The sequence below is a fragment of the Xiphophorus couchianus genome, chromosome 10 (genome assembly GCF_001444195.1).
Source record: "Xiphophorus couchianus chromosome 10, X_couchianus-1.0, whole genome shotgun sequence".
In the NCBI taxonomy this organism is placed as follows: domain Eukaryota; kingdom Metazoa; phylum Chordata; class Actinopteri; order Cyprinodontiformes; family Poeciliidae; genus Xiphophorus; species Xiphophorus couchianus.
The window spans coordinates 921,302-940,783 of NC_040237.1; the positions used below are offsets into that span (position 1 = coordinate 921,302).

Below are 19,482 nucleotides of genomic sequence, written 5' to 3' on the forward strand. Positions count from 1 at the left end.
AACATGTTTAATCATTTATTGATTACATTTACTTTCCATCCTTTACTATATATGTCCTTATGTCTGTCATAGCTATTTTAAGAGAAAGTTTGATCAAACTCTTTTGCTGAAAATGAAAATGTTAAGTTCTAGGGTCTCCTGAGCAAACTGCTGATAAACAGATGGTTCGTTTCATAATCTGCCAAAAACTTTTTTAAAAACTCTGCTATTTTCTTATCAGCTACAGTAGGTCTGCATATCAAACCATCTGGTGTGTCAAGTTATCTCTGGTTATGGAAAAAAAATATTATTCTAAGGCTAATGCATGAGAAAATTGTTTATAAAAAAACATAATCTGCATCTTAAGAGTTCTTGAAATTAGGTAAAAATAACTTGAGATGAACAACACATGGACGATCGAAATGCATCACCTCATTTAAGTCTATTTTTACTACGTCAGGAATTCAAGCCCAGTCTGACATGGACATTTTGCAAAAAATAATTTTTTTCTTCTCGATTTCCATCTCTACTCCACATTTAAATTAATTTTTTTATGAGAAACTTGGGCAGTGACTCCCGAAGTAATCCCTGTCTATTCCACATTTTGTACATGTATTACAGGGCTGTCTTCTGTATTCCAACACTGTATTTACATTGCAGATTTCACTAATTACACTTAAATGCAAACAAAATTCAACAGATTTGAGCAATTTAAACATATTTCTTGCTTTATTGTTGCACCCGGTTTTTCTTTCTGTAGTTTAATAATTGTCAGGACACACAAAATGGGGAAAAATTTAAGAATAATATAAATGTCTCAAAACTGCATTTTGTATTCTGTTTGATGTTGAAATTTGTTTTGTCTGAACACATAATGGTGTCATAAAATCAAGAACAGATACATTTTACAAAACTCTACATACATTAATTTATTAATTGGTTAACTAACCAATTAATAATTTGGTTAATGTTTTAATAGAATTTGCAGAGAAACCAGACCCTTCTGTAGTAATCACAATGCTTCTAGCATCATTTTGGCAGGATATACTTCCTAACAGAATTGGAGGGCCATGTTTAAGTTACGGTAGTTGTACTCGTAGCACTGACTCAGTATAGAAATAAAATCTGCATTTTTTTTATTTCATTGAAGTAAAAGGCAATTTCAGCTTAATGTTAGCAATGTTCATCTATTATAAAATCAGTTCTGACCTGTGTAAGGGATTGTTGTCTTTCAGTCAAGCCTAAATTATCGATTTTTGGAACAGGAGCCTGTTTTTTGCACTGTAAGCTTTTTTTTATATACTGCGGAATGATATTGTGTAATTTTTCATCTGGACCTTTGAAAATGCTATCAGTTTCAGTGTTGTAGTTCATCAGCATAGTGCATAAGGTATGGGGGTTGTGACAGATTTATGTTTAAAGTTTGTAGCCAGCAAACCTTTTTGTAAGCAAATTTAAATGGAGAGCAGTTTTCTCCCAAAAGGAGAGCATCTTCACCAAATAAAGTTCTTAGAGACAAACATTAAGTAGTGTCAGAAATGTAAGCTGAAACATGTGAAGAAGCAGCTTTCCAGAACTCAAGATGTAGAATGGTGAATGATGATATGGATGAGCTCTTTGGTCAGTCTGCTGCCTTCAGAATGTTCTATCTCGGCAATTACTGCAGATTAAACCCTCATTTATGGAGCTAATTAAAATGAGCTATGTATCATAACACTGTTATATTCAGACTGTCTGTCGGTTTAACAACCAACTTACAGCACACTCTGTTCTGAGTTACTGGTGCAGTGAAATATATATTTTTTCCAACAAAGTATTTCCAAAGAATTGCATGATGTATTTATTAAAATGTGTTCTTATTTATTTTATTTGGTAGATGTTAAAGTAAATTTTTCCCTCTTGGAAAAATGTTATGCAACAGCCTAATTTAAAGCAACATGTTTTCTAAGCACTGCCCTTTAGCTCTCAATTGATACCTGGAACCCTAAGAAAGTTGGTCTGCTGCTCCAACATAAGAGGCTTTCTACTTATTATCCTGAAGGACATTTCACACCCTTTTCCACATGTTTGCTTTCTCTCCCATATTTATTGTGATAAAACCAGAAAAAAAGTTGAAGGTGCATGAATACTTTTACAAGTTTTTTTGTTTTTTTTATCCTACCCTTTAAATTCCTAGATTTTAAGAAAAATGTTAATGGAAGAAGGATGCAAAATGGATAATCACATTAACAGCCATGAAGCCCAGTATCGATATGGACACAGACACTGAGCAGCCTCTAGGTCAGTTGTGTCCCTGAACACTAATTTCCTCCTAATTGATTAATCCTGGAAAAGCTTGAAAATTATACAGAAATTATACCGTTTTCAATTACGACTGACGGTTTAACAAAATGCAAAATGTAGAGGGGCTTAACCACTGCCAGATACTTGACCACAAGTATCCATCAGATCTTCCCCCATTATCGTACTTGTTTGAAAAAATGATAATTAGACAGAGCTAATGAAATATTGAGGGGAATTTAATTAGTGATTTGAGTTGCCCTCTATATGTATCTATTGAGAGTTGCATAAGGAATTGTGGCTGATGAGGACAATTAACTATGCTAATTTTCTAATTAGAATGCCTCTGTAATTGGTGACGTGAAACAAAATGAAATGTATGAGAGGCCCACACATTTAGTATTTACTATCTTTTTATTAATTTATTAATTATTGCACTGCATGAACTGATGTTTTTACATTTTAATCACACTCTGGTCAGTTTTAAGACATTTTTATTTTACATTCCAGCATGTGCTATTTTGGAGAAAGTACTATTTATTGGTTGTGCAACTGTGGGTTTTGGTCAAAACAGTGCTTGTAATACCATAGCTCGACAGTGATCTTTTTACTATAAAGATTTTGTGGATTGCAATTAAAAAAGACCTCTCTGGATAGAATATATTATGATAAAATGATAAAATAATCTTATCGTAAAACTAAAGCACCCAGGGAAAACCCAGCTATGCCTGGGGACAACTTAAAAGCTCTGTGTAAAATGGCCCCCTCTCTGGTAAATTCTTAATTGTGATTAATTAATAGTGGTTCTGATTCAGGATCGTCACCCAAACTCAATTCTGATTACAGCAAGACATGTAAAAGAAAGAATTAACTTGAATAAAATCTGTGTAACATGAAGTAGGTTAAACAATCTTAAAACCCCCAATTTTAAAACTATACCAGATAAGAAACAGTCATTTACATTTATCTGTCAGGCGGCAGCCCCAAAGCCATAGAAATGCATTTGTACGTCTCTCCAACCACAATCAGAGCCATTATCCACAAAAGGAAAAGTCATCGAACAGTGGTAAATCTTGCCAGCAATGGCCAGCCTACCAAATCATCTTCATCTAAGAGTTTTCTGACAAAATAAGGACAGAACATGACCCAGAACAATATCTAAATCACAGTAAGTCTGACCAGTCTTGATAAAGGTCAGTGCTCACGATTCAACAGTAAGACACATAATGGGCAAAAATGGAATCCATTGGAGAATTTCATGGCAAAAATCAAAAAATGGCAAACCGCAAAAGTCTATCTCAAATTTCCAGCTGATGATCCATCTAGTGAAGATGTACTATGGACTGTGAAGTGTAACTTTCTGTAAGATGAACATTCCATTACAACTGTAATGTACAATGTTACATATTGTAACATTACATTTATTTCAAAGTCTTTGAAAGTATTCAAATACTTTGAATACTTATTTAAGGGAGGTAGATCACATTTTCTATCTGGGCTAAGCTAGAATGGGGTAGAGGAACTAATGTAAACAATTATGCTAAGTCTATCCAACAACTACAAATTTTTAAAATTCACTTTCTCTATAAAATATGAGGGATTTAATTTGTTTGTACATATGGCTGGATTTTTATGAATATCCAAAAATCACACATCTTTATCCCACCGCTTGTTTGTCTCATAATAAATTCTGGATTATATGAGGGCCACTCCAACAATCACATTTTATTACTCTTTTTATTTGTTTGTTTTTCAGCTCATCTTGGCTTAGGCACATGGACAATAAGAGTTTTCAGTATATATTTTCTCTTAAGTATATTTTATTTTTAAGAATAAAAATACACAAGATTTCAAATAAATTCCACTCTACTCCCACTTTCTTTGGGAATTACATCCATGTTTTGATATATTAGGCTTTCATCTGCAAATAAGTCATTCATTAAGTATTGAAAGGTTTAGAATGCTAAATACTGGATAGGATATCTGGAATGCTAAAGACATACTTTGTGTTCAGTGTTTTACAGCAGAGCAATATTACACTAAGGTAATGTCAGTGTGTGGGCATACATGACAATATGAGCATAGACATGCATAGGATAGTATTTCCCTTTTGTTGTTCAACAAGACTCATTTGGGTATAAATAGAGACATTTTCAATATTTTCATATATTGTGTATTTGTGTGTATTCATCTAGTAATCCTATTAAAAGGGTTTCTAAAGTATAATTCATTGCAAGATTTGTCTATATGAATGAATCCATATGTTACTGGCTATAAAACAATGTCCCAGACTTAATAGAGATTTAAGCTTCAGGGTGGTTATATCAAAAAAGTGTCAGGAATTACAGTCACAATGGTAAACATAAATTGAAAAGCCAGAAGACAGAGGATTAAGAATTAAGGGTTTCTGCATATTTGTCTGTGGGGGGGAAGCTGGAGTACCTGGAGGGAATCTACACTTGCATGGGGAGAACATTCATGAACAAGATCCCGATCTCGGGATCTTGTTCACGAATGGGGGAAGAAGGGAGCGGGAGATCGACAGGCGGATTGGCGCAGCGTCTGCTGTCAAGCGGGCGCTGTACCGGTCCGTCGTGGTGAAGAGAGAGCTGAGCCAAAAAGCGAAGCTCTCGATTTACCGGTCGATCTACGTTCCCACCCTCATCTATGGTCATGAGCTTTGGGTCATGACCGAAAGAACGAGATCGCGGATACAAGCGGCCGAAATGGGTTTTCTCCGTAGGGTGGCTGGGCTCTCCCTTAGAGATAGGGTGAGAAGCTCAGTCATCCGGGAGGGACTCAGAGTAGAGCCGCTGCTCCTTCACATCGAGAGGAGCCAGTTGAGGTGGCTTGGGCATCTGGTCAGGATGCCTCCTGGACGCCTCCCTGGTGAGGTGTTCCGGGCACGTCCCACCGGGAGGAGGCCCCGGGGAAGACCCAGGACACGCTGGAGGGACTATGTCTCTCGGCTGGCCTGGGAACGCCTCGGGATTCCCCCGGAGGAGCTAGAAGAAGTGGCTGGGGAGAGGGAAGTCTGGGCCTCCCTTCTGAAGCTGCTACCCCCGCGACCCGACCTCGGATAAGCGGAAGAAGATGGATGGATGGATGGATGGAACATTCATGAAAAGCAATTTTCCACTAATTATAATAACTTGTTGGGGTACTCTTGACAGGAAGTGTTTGTCAGAAATGCCAACTGGTCTCTACCTTGCTGTGGAGGAATTTCTAGTCGCTATTTTTCTGCAATTATTTAAATTCAGTCACCCGGAGACATTCTTAAATATGAACAGTCTGTTTAATAAGGTCAAGCCACACCAACTCAATTTCTATACGTTTGTTTCTAAGCCATCTTGAGGTGGTGGTTTCAGATCATTGTCCTGCTTCCTCATATTAGTGTTCTTGAGCTTAAGATCATTAATGGATGAATATTTTTATTCAGGACGTTTGGTAAAAAGCTGAATTGAAGGTTATATTGATTACAGGGTTCCACTGATTAGAGCAAGACACTCGGATAGCTCAAATCATTGTCTCCTTTCACTTTTAAAATCTCAGTACCTGACCCAAGGCATCTACATTGGAATATTTCAAACCTCTTCCAGATAATCAGTTGCTACTTCAACAACTGGTTATCTCAAGCCATTTCTACAACTTACTCATAGTAAAATTTAAGCAAATCAGATTGTGGTCAACTCCAATAAATAATTTCAACCAGCAGGAGAATCCTCAAAGCTATTTTGCTTAGTCTCTGGCTCCCATTTTGTCACACTTAATTAGATACACGTGGCCAAGAATAAAAACTGATATACGAGCATAAATAATATTATGATCACCCACAGGAGAAGTAACACCAACTGTCTGTCTCCTCATTGGTGTTTGAGTGTGGTATACATTGGGCAGTAAATTTAAATTGTACTTATTGTGGGATGTTCCCAGTCTACAGGAGTTGATTTCCATAAAAGTGTTCCAAGGAGGAAACAATGGTGGACTAGAGACAAAGTCATTTATACATGTGAAAAACAAAGACTGGTTTATGTGAATTGATCCAACAGTGATGAGTTTAAATTACTTTGATGTGCACCCATCTCCAGGGTTAAACAAAAATGACATTGACTGGTGCTTTTGGCTCAGTTCAGCAGGATAAAGAGCCCTGTGTCAAAGCAAAAGGGTTCAGCAATAGATTGAAAAGCACAACAGTGAGCTTTCGATGTTAACTTGGCCTCCAAATTCCCAATATTTCAATCCAGTCGAGCTGTGGGATGTGCTGGATATTGAGGATCCAATACTTACAGGTCCTGATAGTAAGATCTTGGTGACAGATAACACAGTACAGCTTCAGGGGTTTAGTAGAGTCCATGTCTTGAGGGGTCAGGGCTCCACCATATTATTAGGCAGGATGTGAATGCTAAATAGTTTGTTTAAAGGTATGAAATGGAAAATGGTTAATGCAATGGGGCAAAGAGGTGAATTGACCCTGATCCATTTCAGCTCAAAAAATGTGACGGAGCCACAAGGCCCACTGTTAGTTCATATGTACAATCTAAATCAAAATAGAGGACAAAGTTTCAAGATTTTTTGTATTTCAATAAAAGCTGTTATTTGTAATCATCCTATGGCATATCTTTAATAAGAGAATCTGCTCTCACCCGCTTTGTTTTTTATTTTTCTTGACTTCCTCCACCCCTCCTACATTACTTTTCAGGCAGTGGCTTATATCTGCATGACAAACCTGCCCTGTGTCAATGTTCAATTTAGCTAATGTTCTGTAAAATAACTATTAATCCACAGAAGCAAAGTTCATTCTCTCTTTCTTTTGCATTATGTTGTCATTTAATCGCTCTTTGTGCTCATTCTAACACATTGCTTTTATTCTTCTCTCTATATTGTTACTCCCACATTCTCTATTCAGCCTCTGTGCTTTAACTTATATGCCAATTTATACAAAACTGCTCAGAATTCAGTCTCGTTCTTTGCAGTAAGATTTCTGCTTAGAAAGCCTATTTATATTTTATCCTGTACACTGTTCAATTAGACACAGTAACACACATTGTTGGTTTCTTATTTTCCTGTTCAATGTGTGTATCTGGGTGATTTTTCTTCCGTTTAAAATCCCCAAAGGGACCTAGACTTAGGGGAGCAGCTAGACGGTAAAAATCAAATCCCTTTAATGAGTTGATTTTATATCCCATCTCCTATGTACGGAAACCAATTTAATAAAATTTCCCTATTTATTTAAAATCAACAAATCACAGCAGAGTATTTGAAGTGGTTTCCATGGCAGCACAGAAGGCCATGACCCAATTTTATATCTGCCAGATCAGATATGAAATTGTTCAGTGCATGTGTGTATGTGTTGTGCGCAGATGGTTTTATGTACATGGACCAAAAATATTATGTTTTTTGTTTTTTTTTTCCCCTTGTCGACTCATACACAGAAGCAAACAATCCTGCTTGGCATTCAACTTTTTCTTGCCAATGTAAATCTCTGTTCTTGTCTTTGATATTGTCTTTCATCTCCAACCTAAAATAGCCTACAAACACTGGTCTTTATTGTTCTTCATTGGTGACACTACAGAGGACAAGTTACAAATTGTTTTTTAGGGTTCCTTTACCAATATTTCTGTCTGTGTCTAATAATATCCTGATTTATTTATTTTTTATTTTTTTTGCTTGCATCAGTAAAAATTAAAATACCAAGTTCTTTTTTTATCCTTCCCTCTGTTTGTTGTGCACAACAACCAGAAAAAAAATCATGGACACACTGAGGGAAAATTAAGTTTGTAGTCTAAAAACTTCCACTCTGTGATAATGCGCTGAAGGATAGGATGCAGTGGGATGACTCATTAATAATGCATGATGTAAGGCCTGGTAATTGGTCTCCTGTGTGTTAAGTGATACAGAGTCAAACACATAAAGTTTTTACAAATTAACATACTTTTTTATGTACCTCTTTATTATACTTTAAGTATTCTACAATGCCTTTTATGTATAATGGCTCTTTTTTAAACCAACATTAGCATGCAACCTTCAAGATATAAGCATACAGTTTACGTTACTTGATTTGCCTGTCAAGGCCACATTGCCCTAAGGATTGTGGTAATTTAGTTTTCAATGTCATCTGTCTTGGAATTCCAGGCAAGACAGGACACCGACTGTTCTATGGAGACAAAAAAGTTGGTTGTTAACATGTGTAAAAGCAAAAAACATACTGCTGTAAAATATACCACTGGAAATTTTTAAAGTTGCATTTCTAAACTTATGGGTTCTTAGCGAGTATCAAAGGAACCATAATCTGGACATACAAAGAACAACATTTCATCATAAAACAGCAATAGCCCGGTGGCCCAACAACATTTCAACAAGGGAACAATCAGACGGAGTCAACAAGAACTTGCAGAAAATAGCAGGTGCAGTTTTTTTCAATGAAAACAATCAGTAATGACATTTTCATTGTTTCCTCTGTGTACACTTATCGCGCAAGAGTCCACAGCTAAGGAAATAGTTAAAATTTTGATGCAGATTTGGAGTACTCCTAAAACACAACACCTTACAAAGTAATTTGGGTCTAGCTTTTAGTGCAAATATCTTGGTATATTTTGAATGAAACAAAACTAACTTGCAAGTAAATTTTCAGCAAGCATTGGGAATCTGTTTTAAGTAAATCATTCCTTAATATTGATTAAAAAGTACTAGATTCCATTGGAAGATTATTTCACTTATAACAAAACATTTTTTCCAAGCTATTTATGAAATAATCCACTAGTGGAACTAGTACTTTTTCATCAATATTAAGGAATTATTGACTCAAAACAAGGTCTTTTGCTGAAAAGGTGCTTATAAGTTAGTTTTGTCTTGTTTTAAGTGTACTAAGATATTTTCACAAGGAACTAGACCAAAATGTTTTTTCAGTGAGACTTCAGTGTATTTCAGGCCAAACCTGACAGTTTTGAGTGACACTGCATATACTATAATTGGAGGCAAAATGATCCTGCCAAACTCCACAAATTCATCCTGTCAAAACTTAAGTTTGCAGGTTTAAATAGCATGAATGAAGGATGCATTGAGAAAAGAAAGAAACAAGTGTAGATTCTCAAGCAAGATAATAGTGCCGGATACTATTATCTTAAGAAACTCCTAATTGATGTCGGCAAAAGAACGTAAAGCTAGTAGAATGGCCCAGTCTATTGCCTGACTCATATGCAGCTAAAAATATATGTAAAAGCTAAAAATCAGACTGCATCAAAGGACTCTGAGAACACTCGAGAACACACAGCATGAAAGAATCGGTCAAAATCACACCTCAACAACGATGTGAAATGTTTCTTTAGTCAAGAGATGTCTTTGAACCAGCATTGCACAAATTACTTAATTACTTAAATCTGTGTCATTCTCATTTGTTTAGCTGGGACTTCATTTTTTATCTACTTTAAGAAAAATACATATAAATCATGTATGTTGTTACCAGCTTCTGCTGTAAATATTTTCAATGCCCACGTCACAATGTATAGTGAGGTAAAAAGTTCAAGTGGATACTTATTTTACCTAGAAGAGTAATTGTGTAATCTTTCAAATAACATTTCAGTATAGCTTCCAAATAAATTCACATAATGATCACATCCATCATAGTCAAGCACTTGTGTTTTATCTCATTCAGCTCTCCTGTTCCATTGGATTAAACATTTTCTGGTGATTATGCTAATTATGGTGTATTTTTAGGAATGCATACAAGCCTAAGTTAGCTTAGACGAAGAAATGTGTAAGAAACGGCGTGTGTTTATTTCATCATTGAAGGTTCAGTTATGCTTTTCCTTATCATGCCACATTTGCTGGAGTATCTAAAATATACCTTAATGGGTCGAAAAGAGAAAAAAAATTGGATACGTTTTGTGAAGCATCAAGTCTTGTTACATCTTATGTGAGTATGTGTGTACTGGGATGAAAGAACAAGTCTGCTACTACATCAGGAAGTTTCTTTTTGCAGTAACATCACCAGATACGTAATGTTCAGATGATGATTTGATGATGACATTTCCATCCGCCCATCCATCTGCTTATTCAAAAGGGGTTGTGTGGATAACAAGTCCCAGAGGGAACACCCTCTAGCTCATTCTGAGGGACCCTAAAGCATTCACAAGCCATGAAAAATCACCAAAAGTAGGCACCTAGAAAACATCCCGATCAGAAACCCAAACTGCTTAAACCAAATGCTTTTGACACAGAGAAGCAGCAGCTCCACTTTGAGCTCCCCATAGATGAAAGGCTTCTGCTGAATCTGACCACCCTATGGAGGAAGCTAATTTTGGCTGCTTGTATCCCAGATACAAGTGGCTTTTATCTGGGATACAGACAGCCAAATGCTCTACAATATGTATAAGTGCCTCCAAAGTGTTGAAATAATTATTAGCAGAATTAATCATAAAGTAGGTCAGTCTGCAATCATGTTTTGGACCACTTCAAGCCTTTGGCATGCGGAGTATCTGCAGAGTAGCATGGCATCAAGTAATGCTATTATCAAATCATTGCTGAAGTTTTTGATTTGCACTTGAATAAATTTAGCTGCATTGTTGCATGTCTGCAGTAAGTTTGATGCCTCAAGTTGAGTTGTAATTTTTAGACATGTCTAGAAATGGTCTTGAATCTCGTATTTTAGTGTCAGATGCTTAAAAACTGTGATGCTGAGATATTTAGCAACATGTTTTCCTATGCCATAGATTCAAAGAGGGGTACCATAATGCTTTTTAATGCAATTTAAGTTGTAATGGAGAATTTAAAGCTGAATGTTTAGTATAAATCAATAATGTAATTAAAGAAAATTACAAATTATAAATAAGGTGTCTATGTAATTTACCATTTACTAATTTGGAAAAATCAATTTAAAGATGTCAATTCATAAAAATTGTGTTATGGTAAAATAGATGGGTTAATCAAGCCTGAGTTTCAATGTCTTTAATGCCAAATTTAGAAAAAAGTAAAAATAAATATGTATATATTCCACAGTTGAGAAAGTTGTGTTTTTCAATGTATGATTAAGATCAAAACTGGCTGACCTAAAACAACTATGAAAAATTATTCATAGATGCCAACTATTTTCAGGATGTTCTGTTATTATGGTGTGTCCTGATTTCCAGTCTTATAAAAATTTAGGCCATCATAATTTAACAAACCCAAACACTAACTAATGAAACTAACTCTGTTTTATCCCTTGCGGCATCACATGATTTGCTCAGAGTGAAGTAAAGCAGGCCTTATATTGTATACTGTCATTGTAGTGGTTACTGATATTTAAAATTCTTTCTTTTGGCTGTGATATGTTTATCCTCAATAAGATAAACTATCTCTGAGATACTCAAGAATAACAAGCAATGTGTGATTCTGTTGATGCAAGAACAGGAATAGGCTGGCAAATGGGATAATGGATTCATCCCTCGACCTGACCAAGGATGGAGAAGGTTAAATAGAAAACCTATAGAGTTACAAATGGTTGTAAACTAACCAGTCGGCCTTGTTAAAGTAGATTCATCAATCTTACAGTCAGTCAAATGAACTCTAGCAGTACATTTAGTCACATCCCTGGCCTGGCCTGGAGTTCTACTAATGCCAAATTCCAATAAGGATGTTCACTTATTATTGACAGCATCATTTTCAGCTCCATCGAGGTATGCTCAGATGTCCTGTTTTTGCTTGTATTAAACTAACTCTGTTTTATCCCTTGTTTTCTATTTCTTATCTAATTGTTTTTCCTATTTCTCTGGATGAAAGATGAAAATGAATATAGAATTCATAAGACTTGTCTCCCAGCTTCTATTTTTCTCAAAGCATCTTGCAAGATTTAATTATACTCCATAACTGACTGTGTGCAGTCAAAAGTTCTTTCATCTGTGCCATCTGCTTTATTAAAAAAAGATTTAACTTCCAATTATTTTAAGTGGGTTTTTTTCTAAATTGGTCTATCTTCTAGTCTAGTCTAGACCTTTTTCTAATATACGTATGTTTTCTTCTGCTGTTCTAAAATGGTTTCCAAAGTGTTTTAGAGAAAACAAAACAGAAAATCATCATATATATATAAATGAAATAAACATCACAGAAAATGTGAATATCTAAAAAGTTTGAAAGTGATATTTTCTGTTACTCACCTCACAGGTGAAACTCAGATATTATATAGATTCAATACACTAACTCAGAAAGGTGGCCAAGAGGGAGAAAATAAACTTCCACATTCAAGCCAGGCATGAATTAGTGAAATTGCAAGACTTTGCTTCTTCTGACGTATGAGAAGACTGGAAAAGTACTATATAAGTTCAGTCCATTTATTTTACTTTAATCTGAAAAAAAGCGAGGCATCATAGCGAGGATCATAGCTTTTCTCACAGTTCCAATTCAGTTGCACAGGAAAGATCGAATCTAAAGCATGTTTCATGTTTTGTCACTAATTCTCAATTACATTTAGGTCTTCACTATGACTGGGCCATTTTAACTCATGAATATGCTTTGATACAAACCAGTCAATTGTAGTTCTGGCTATATGTTTAGTTTCATGCTGGAAAGTGAACCTCTAACCTTCTCTCAAACAGATTTTCTACCAACATTGTGTATAGCTCTATCCAACTTCCCATGAGCTAAGAAGAAATAATATATGTGAGATAAATCAAGAAGAAAACGAGCTGAAGATGTTTAAGTTTTGTTTTCTCAAATCTATGATCTTTTTTGCCATTTAAAAAATCATCTAGATTTCTTCAAATTCTAAGCTTGTTTGAGGACTAAAAACATTTATATATGTTTTTTGTGTTTCAGGAACATTGTTGGTGGAGAACATGCAGATCAATGGTGTGGCAGAGGGTCCACATCGTACAATCTCTTTGTCTCTAAGAGACAACCACGACTACTGGGTGATTCTTGATCCTGCCAGGCAGTCTCTTTACCTGAACAGCACTGGACGAGTTCTTGATAGAGATGTAAGAAAGTGCCTATGTGGCTGCTGTTTTCTTATTTTATTCAGTTTAACCAATTTTTTTCACAGGTTTTTGTTGACAGAATGTTTTCAAACCAGTGTTTTCTGGGGTTCAAATATTGGAGATTTTGCATGCTCTGAACCCTCAATTTTCTTCTGCAGATTGGATGCACCTGGTAAAAAATGGCTTCTGCTCTTTTTAAAAAAATCTTTTTTTGAGGGGTTAGAGCATATTTATAATCAGGCAAAACTTTTTGAGTGCAAGAGCAGAGTTTGAAGCAAGAGCAGTAACACATCCAATACAAGAGGGGAATTCTAATCTTAGGCTGTCGAAGAAAATAACACCATAGCTTCTGCGGCTTTGTTTTGGAGCTGCTTTACTTCATCTGACACAGGGAACCGATAATCTGTGCATTGCTTAGTGAAGTTTCAAGACCACCAATGCACCCATGAGTGAATATACAGGCAAAACTCTAAATCTCAGATGGCTTTCAAAAAACACGACCCAAAACATATAGCAAAAAGCATTCGGAAATAATTTAAAAAAGCATGATAAAATTTTGAAAATTACTTTTTTTAATTGCTCCTTCAAGAGCCAAGATTCTAATCCCACTGTATAACAAAGAAAAGATAAAAAAATTGCAGAGTGGAATTGCTGCCTAAGCAGTTTTTTTTTTTTTTTCAGAAATATGGGATCATAGTATCCATTGTCAAAAGCAGATGTGTCGTTGTGAAGGACAGAGATTACTTGGAGGCGGTAATATCTGCACAACATGCTGCCACCAGATATGAACTATCTGGTAGCAACATGTTTAAAGGCAAAATCTTGGTAAACATGTTTAGTTATATTCTACATTCAACGGAATATATGCATAGTAGCAAAGTCAGAATTTTTACCAACATTGAAGAAACATTAAGGGAAGAAATTAGTGCTTGGTCAGTTATGTTTTTGGTCATGTTATTTCAAAGAGATATTTCACATATGTGTCTAATTCTGTAACAACCACAGCAGCAAGAAGTTAACTAGTGCTTCACTTATATAAGTAGACATTTCCTAGTTATTAATAAGTAGTTTTAGTCATTTCAGGCATAATAAAAATATCTAACTATGTGATTGTTCTCATGCCAGTAAAATTTCCACTTTGTCACCTACTTGATTAAGTATCAAAATGAAGTTAAGCAATTTATGGTCAGTTTGTAACTGGAAAGATTTCCACCCACTGTAGCTGCAAAGCTAACATAACTTTAAAAATATGCAGCTTTGCACACTGTTTTGTAGTTTTGACTCATCTCACAAGGAAATTAGTCCAGAACCTTTTTAGTTTGTTAGCCTCATCTCCTTAAACCTCCAATTTGCCGACATGTTCTCTTTAAGTTCTGAAAGGTTTTAAATCCTGTGAAACAAGTGATAGTTTTACTTTATTTTTGGCCTGTTCTTCTGTTAGAGAAATTACTTAAATATGCTGCTTTTCATATAACTTGAGACTAATTCAGAAAAAAATACTTTTCAAATGAAACCTTGCTATTGAAAAAGAACTTTAACTCTTTTTTTTTAACTTTTTTGTAAAATGTACAAACAATAGATTGTTGTTGGTTGACCGAAGGAGAAGTGAACATACAGTAGCTCAAATATGGAAGGTATAGAGAAAAAACTTAAAGGGTCTGAAAACGTTTTGTCTACAGTTGATCTTTGTGGCAGTGACACAAATTGAAATCATTCCAACTATTCAGCCTCCAGCAATTTCACAGTAAATTGGCACCAGTACATTTACTGTTTATCCTATAAAGAGAAATTTTGAAATGCATTTTTATGGCTGTCTTACTAACAACCATTTTCCATTCTGATAAACTCAAACCTTTAGCTCCATCTTCTCTGAGAAGACATCCAATCTTCTGCTGCTTCTCCCTTATATTTATCAGCTGTATGAAAGTGTGACTGTGACTTGGCACAAATGAGAAACTTCTTGGCAAATAATTTTGATTCTCCACTTTGCAACAGTGTGTTATCTATATTTCTCCTTCTCCCTTTCAGCCACCGTCGTTTATTCACTCCATCGTGGTTCAGGTTCAGTGCACCAACGAGCTGATTGGAACAGTGATTTTACACGAGGTCCGCATTGTTGTCCGAGACCGCAATGACAACGCTCCACATTTCCAGCAGCCTCGATACTATGTCGCCATCAGTGAGGTAAAACTCGTTTGCAGGTTTTGCACACACAGATGACTTTTATATTTCTCATATGTAGATTATTTAAATTTAGCTTGGAGAAAACGCAGAAGACTCTTCAAAACAAGGGACCTCAAAGTGTATTTTCCATCACCTCTTCAACATTCATCTGTCAAGTCAGCAGTTTTCCAAATAAATTTGTAGATCACAACAAATATAAAGTTTTTTGTCCCATGAAATTTTTTCAGAGATACTCAATTTTAGGTTTTTGTTTTCAATAAGAAAATACTCATTAAAATTACAATAAATGAAGGGTGGAAATACTTCACTCTATTTAATGAATCTATATAATACACAAAGTCACTTTCTGAAAAGTGGGCTTGCAGATGTGTTGTCCTCTTTTCATGTTTTTTTCAATTCAAATTTATTTCACACAATAAAGAATAAACAACAGCACAATAAACAATGTTACATGTTGCAAACAAAGCAACCATTGTTTTGTATGCAGGTTTTTTAGCTAAAAGTAATTGTTCATAATAGATGTCACATATAGACATTAAAGAGACCTGTATAAATGAGTAATTTCCTACTTTTACAAGGAAAAAAAAGTATAATTTCTTTACTTATTACTATTATACACTACTCGTTGACTTATAATGTAAAATCCACCTATAACACAAAATTAGACAAAATGTTTAATTCCTTCTAATTCCTAATTCCATCTTCCTTTAAGACCAATATTTATAACATTTTGAAATGAAAGAAATCAGTGGTAGGAAATGCTGGCTTTTGGTTTGGTCTTTGACTTTCTATACCAAACTTTTTTTGTCAATTTCCTCCAAAGTTTTTGAGTCAATATTAAAGAAATTACATGATTTCGCTGCAACACATTTTAAGCACAAAAAAGCACCCAGTTTGCTTTTCTTTCCTCTTTTTTCTTTGTTTGCACTACTTGACGGAGAATAGAAAGGTTTTAGACAGATGGAAAGAAATTGTTTTTTTCTGTGGCTTTCAGAATAATCTTCAACATGACAGTTTGTCCTCTAGCGTCATGGGAAGAGGAATTCAGCAAGAGGAAGTGTAAAGTTAAACTGGACGTGGATGCATGTAGGTTGCTGCCAGCACGATCCTAGGCGGACTAAGGCAAATATATCGTTATACAGTCTTCCTCCGCCTGTCAAACTCAATCTGTTCCCTCCATTTTTTTCCCACATTCTCTGCTCCTTTTGCAGCATTCCTCTCCCTGCTATGCATCCTCCCTCATCACTCCTGCCTTCTCAGTGTTGCCCTTTTACTAACCTCTCCACCTTTTTTGAAAATGATTTTGAGGGCTATTATTTCTTCTCTCCGCCCACACCCCATCATACGCTTCCGAAAATTCCTATTACTGTTTTTAAAATTATTTCCTCCAATTTAGGAGCTGCATGGTCAGAATAATTGTTCCTGTGTTTAGCCCAGGTCATTTCAGACATTTTGATAGCAATAATTTTCCAAAAGTGGCTACTTTGATTTAAATATTAGCAGTAATGTAATAACCGGAGCACTTACTTATTTTTGACTCAGTGAGTGGTTGAATTAGTCCGACAGTCATAGCTTTGTTTGTTTCACTTTCACTACTGCCAGAACTAAAACTGCATAATAAAATTAAATCTAAGCTAATTTTTATCCAGCTAGTTTCTTAGCTCAGGTGTACCAGAATTGAATGTAAATGTAACAATCATTTTGTCATATTTTATCACAAACGTTTCTTTTATTTTTGATAAGGCAATCTAATTTTAGACAAGTTAAAGCTGGTAAGAAATCTGGTAATATAGTGAAACAAACACATACCATATCAATAACATGGATATAATGTTATAAAACTATAATACGAGTGAAAGGGTTAACTTAGATAACCAATAAAAGTGGGCTGAGATTTTTATTTTTTAGTTAGTCATTTACTGTTTATTTACTCAGACTTATGATTGCCAAATGTCACTAAGTGGTTCTATTCTGCCAATTAAATTTTGTACCAGTTTAGCACTGTACCAGACAGCTGCACCCAGTTTCCAATTTAATTATTCATACTGATTAATAGCTTGAGGTCAGTGGGGCTGTTGTGCATGATCAATCTGGACTCAAGCCTGGCCTGGAAACCTGTTAGGAGGTTAAACCAGCAAGGCGAAGAGAAGGGAAAACGGGTCTCAAAGGAAGGTAAATGGATAAATCTGTTCCTGATGAGCGAAAAACAGACTGAAGCTTGTTTCTAGCCAGAAATGACTGATGATCGGAACCCCAGCAGGTGATTATATAATTGGAGTCGGGTGTAACGGCCCCAACAGGTTTGCCACGCCCTCCAGCAGAGACCTCCTGGTCAGGAGGGAAGTCTCACAAACACTCACACACAACCTTCACAAGCCAGAATCCTGACAATATCATCTAAATCTAAGAAGAAAACTAAACACACCTGGATTCCATTTACCTTTAAATCACAATTAATTGCAATGTATGTTCTTTATTGTTATTCCCCTGGGCTCGGTACTTAACCCCAAGTTATCCACCAATCTGTGAACTTGTATACATGTGTGCGAATGGGTCAAAGTGGCCTCAGCGTAAAGTACTTTGAGTACATTGTAATTACCATTCTACAGTACTCTTACTGGCAACACTGTTGCCAGTAAGGCAACAGTACCCTTACTGGCAACACTGTTGCCAGTAAGTTACTGTAATTACCATTCTACAGTACCTTTACTGTTATGATATTTCACAGTTAATTTTTACTGTGAGTGTGCTTTACAGTTATAACTGCATTACTGTAAATGTAGTTTATAGTATAATACAGTAATTGTATTTTATAGTAAAGCTGGTCTACTGTAAACTTGTTTCACAACATAATGTCAGTTTTACTGTAAATTAAAGTTTACATTTCTTTAAGATAAGAATATTTTACCATAAACCAAAAAATTTCATAAAAGAAATTTTAGTCCAAGTACTGTGAATAACAGGTATTTATTTTCAGCAGATTTGTAGAAATAAAATCCATTTACATATTCGCAATGTCATAAAAAACAATGTCACAATACAATATAATGTGCTATAAAACAACAAAACCATAGAACACATTTCCTACATCAGAAGAACTTTTATTCCATTCGTCAAACAAAATCAGTGGGATCCATCTTGTGGAAGCTGAACTGTAAAGAATAAGACAGACAATGTGGGAGGTCATGAGATGGTCAGGAGGTTATCTACATTTTCAAATCGACAGGAAGTTGACAAATTAAGCTGAAGTGACAATGTTCAAATGCATAAAATCTTTGTCATAAAGCAGCATTAAGTTGATAATTTGTTTTAAAAAAAAATCAATTGGACTGAAGTGATAATAGAAGTTGCATAAAGAATGAGCAGGACTGGCTTCACTTCAGGTTTTTGGATTGTTTATGGCAAAAGCAGTTAGTCAGTCAGTCTTCAGTAATTCAAAAGATTGCGTACTACAAATGTCCCCAAGGGGACGATGAAGTACAACAATCTTTTTTGTCATTTTGTTGGTGCTGACGGATTACTGCAAAGGTGTGCCTAATAAACTGAAAACTGCATAGTATAAAAATACACCACACTTAAACAACTACACACTTATACATTTCTGTGATTTATTAAGAGATGCAGCGACATCCACTTTTTACCACGGACACAGAAAAGATGCAGGCTACTCTAAAGGGCTATTGTGTAGGAATCACATGGCATTTATAAATAATCATTAAAATCAGATTAAAAAGGCTAAAGTAAAGTCAGAGCATGCAAGATAGAAGGAAAAGACAACAAAATAATAAACATTTACATTTGGTAAAATACTTACCTAGTTGGAAGTCTTCCATTCAAATTCAGCAAGTTGTTGGAAGAAGGTGGTGATCTGGAAGTTGACACTGACTACTTTCCTCTTGACAAGACTTCCCGTCTTGCGGCTTGTACCGACTTTGGCTGTGCATTTGGTACCAACATCTGGATTGATCCTCACAAAGAATCTTTTAACAGAAATAAAATATATTAATTGTATTTTTTAATGAAGACGTACAATACAGCAATCAGCTATGGTTCTTCATCATCAGTCAAACTGTCATTAAATTTAAGTCAT

At 35.4% G+C, this 19,482-nt stretch overlaps 1 protein-coding gene and 1 long non-coding RNA gene across 3 annotated transcripts in view; one reads left to right on the forward strand and one right to left on the reverse strand.

Annotated features, from left to right (window-relative positions):
• LOC114152078 (protocadherin-15-like) overlaps positions 1-19,482 on the forward strand; it is a 283,395-nt gene that overhangs the window by 113,251 nt on the left and 150,662 nt on the right. For both annotated transcript variants that reach the window (XM_028029788.1, XM_028029789.1), the window contains exons 7-8: positions 13,048-13,208; positions 15,237-15,392. In XM_028029788.1, coding sequence (XP_027885589.1) covers positions 13,048-13,208; positions 15,237-15,392 — 317 coding nt within the window. The remainder of the gene's footprint in view (positions 1-13,047; positions 13,209-15,236; positions 15,393-19,482) is intronic.
• Positions 18,480-19,372, reverse strand: LOC114152081 (uncharacterized). The gene is made up of 2 exons (XR_003597063.1): positions 19,207-19,372; positions 18,480-18,544 (listed from the first exon to the last, which is right to left on the reverse strand). It is a non-coding gene; the product is annotated as an uncharacterized LOC114152081 (long non-coding RNA).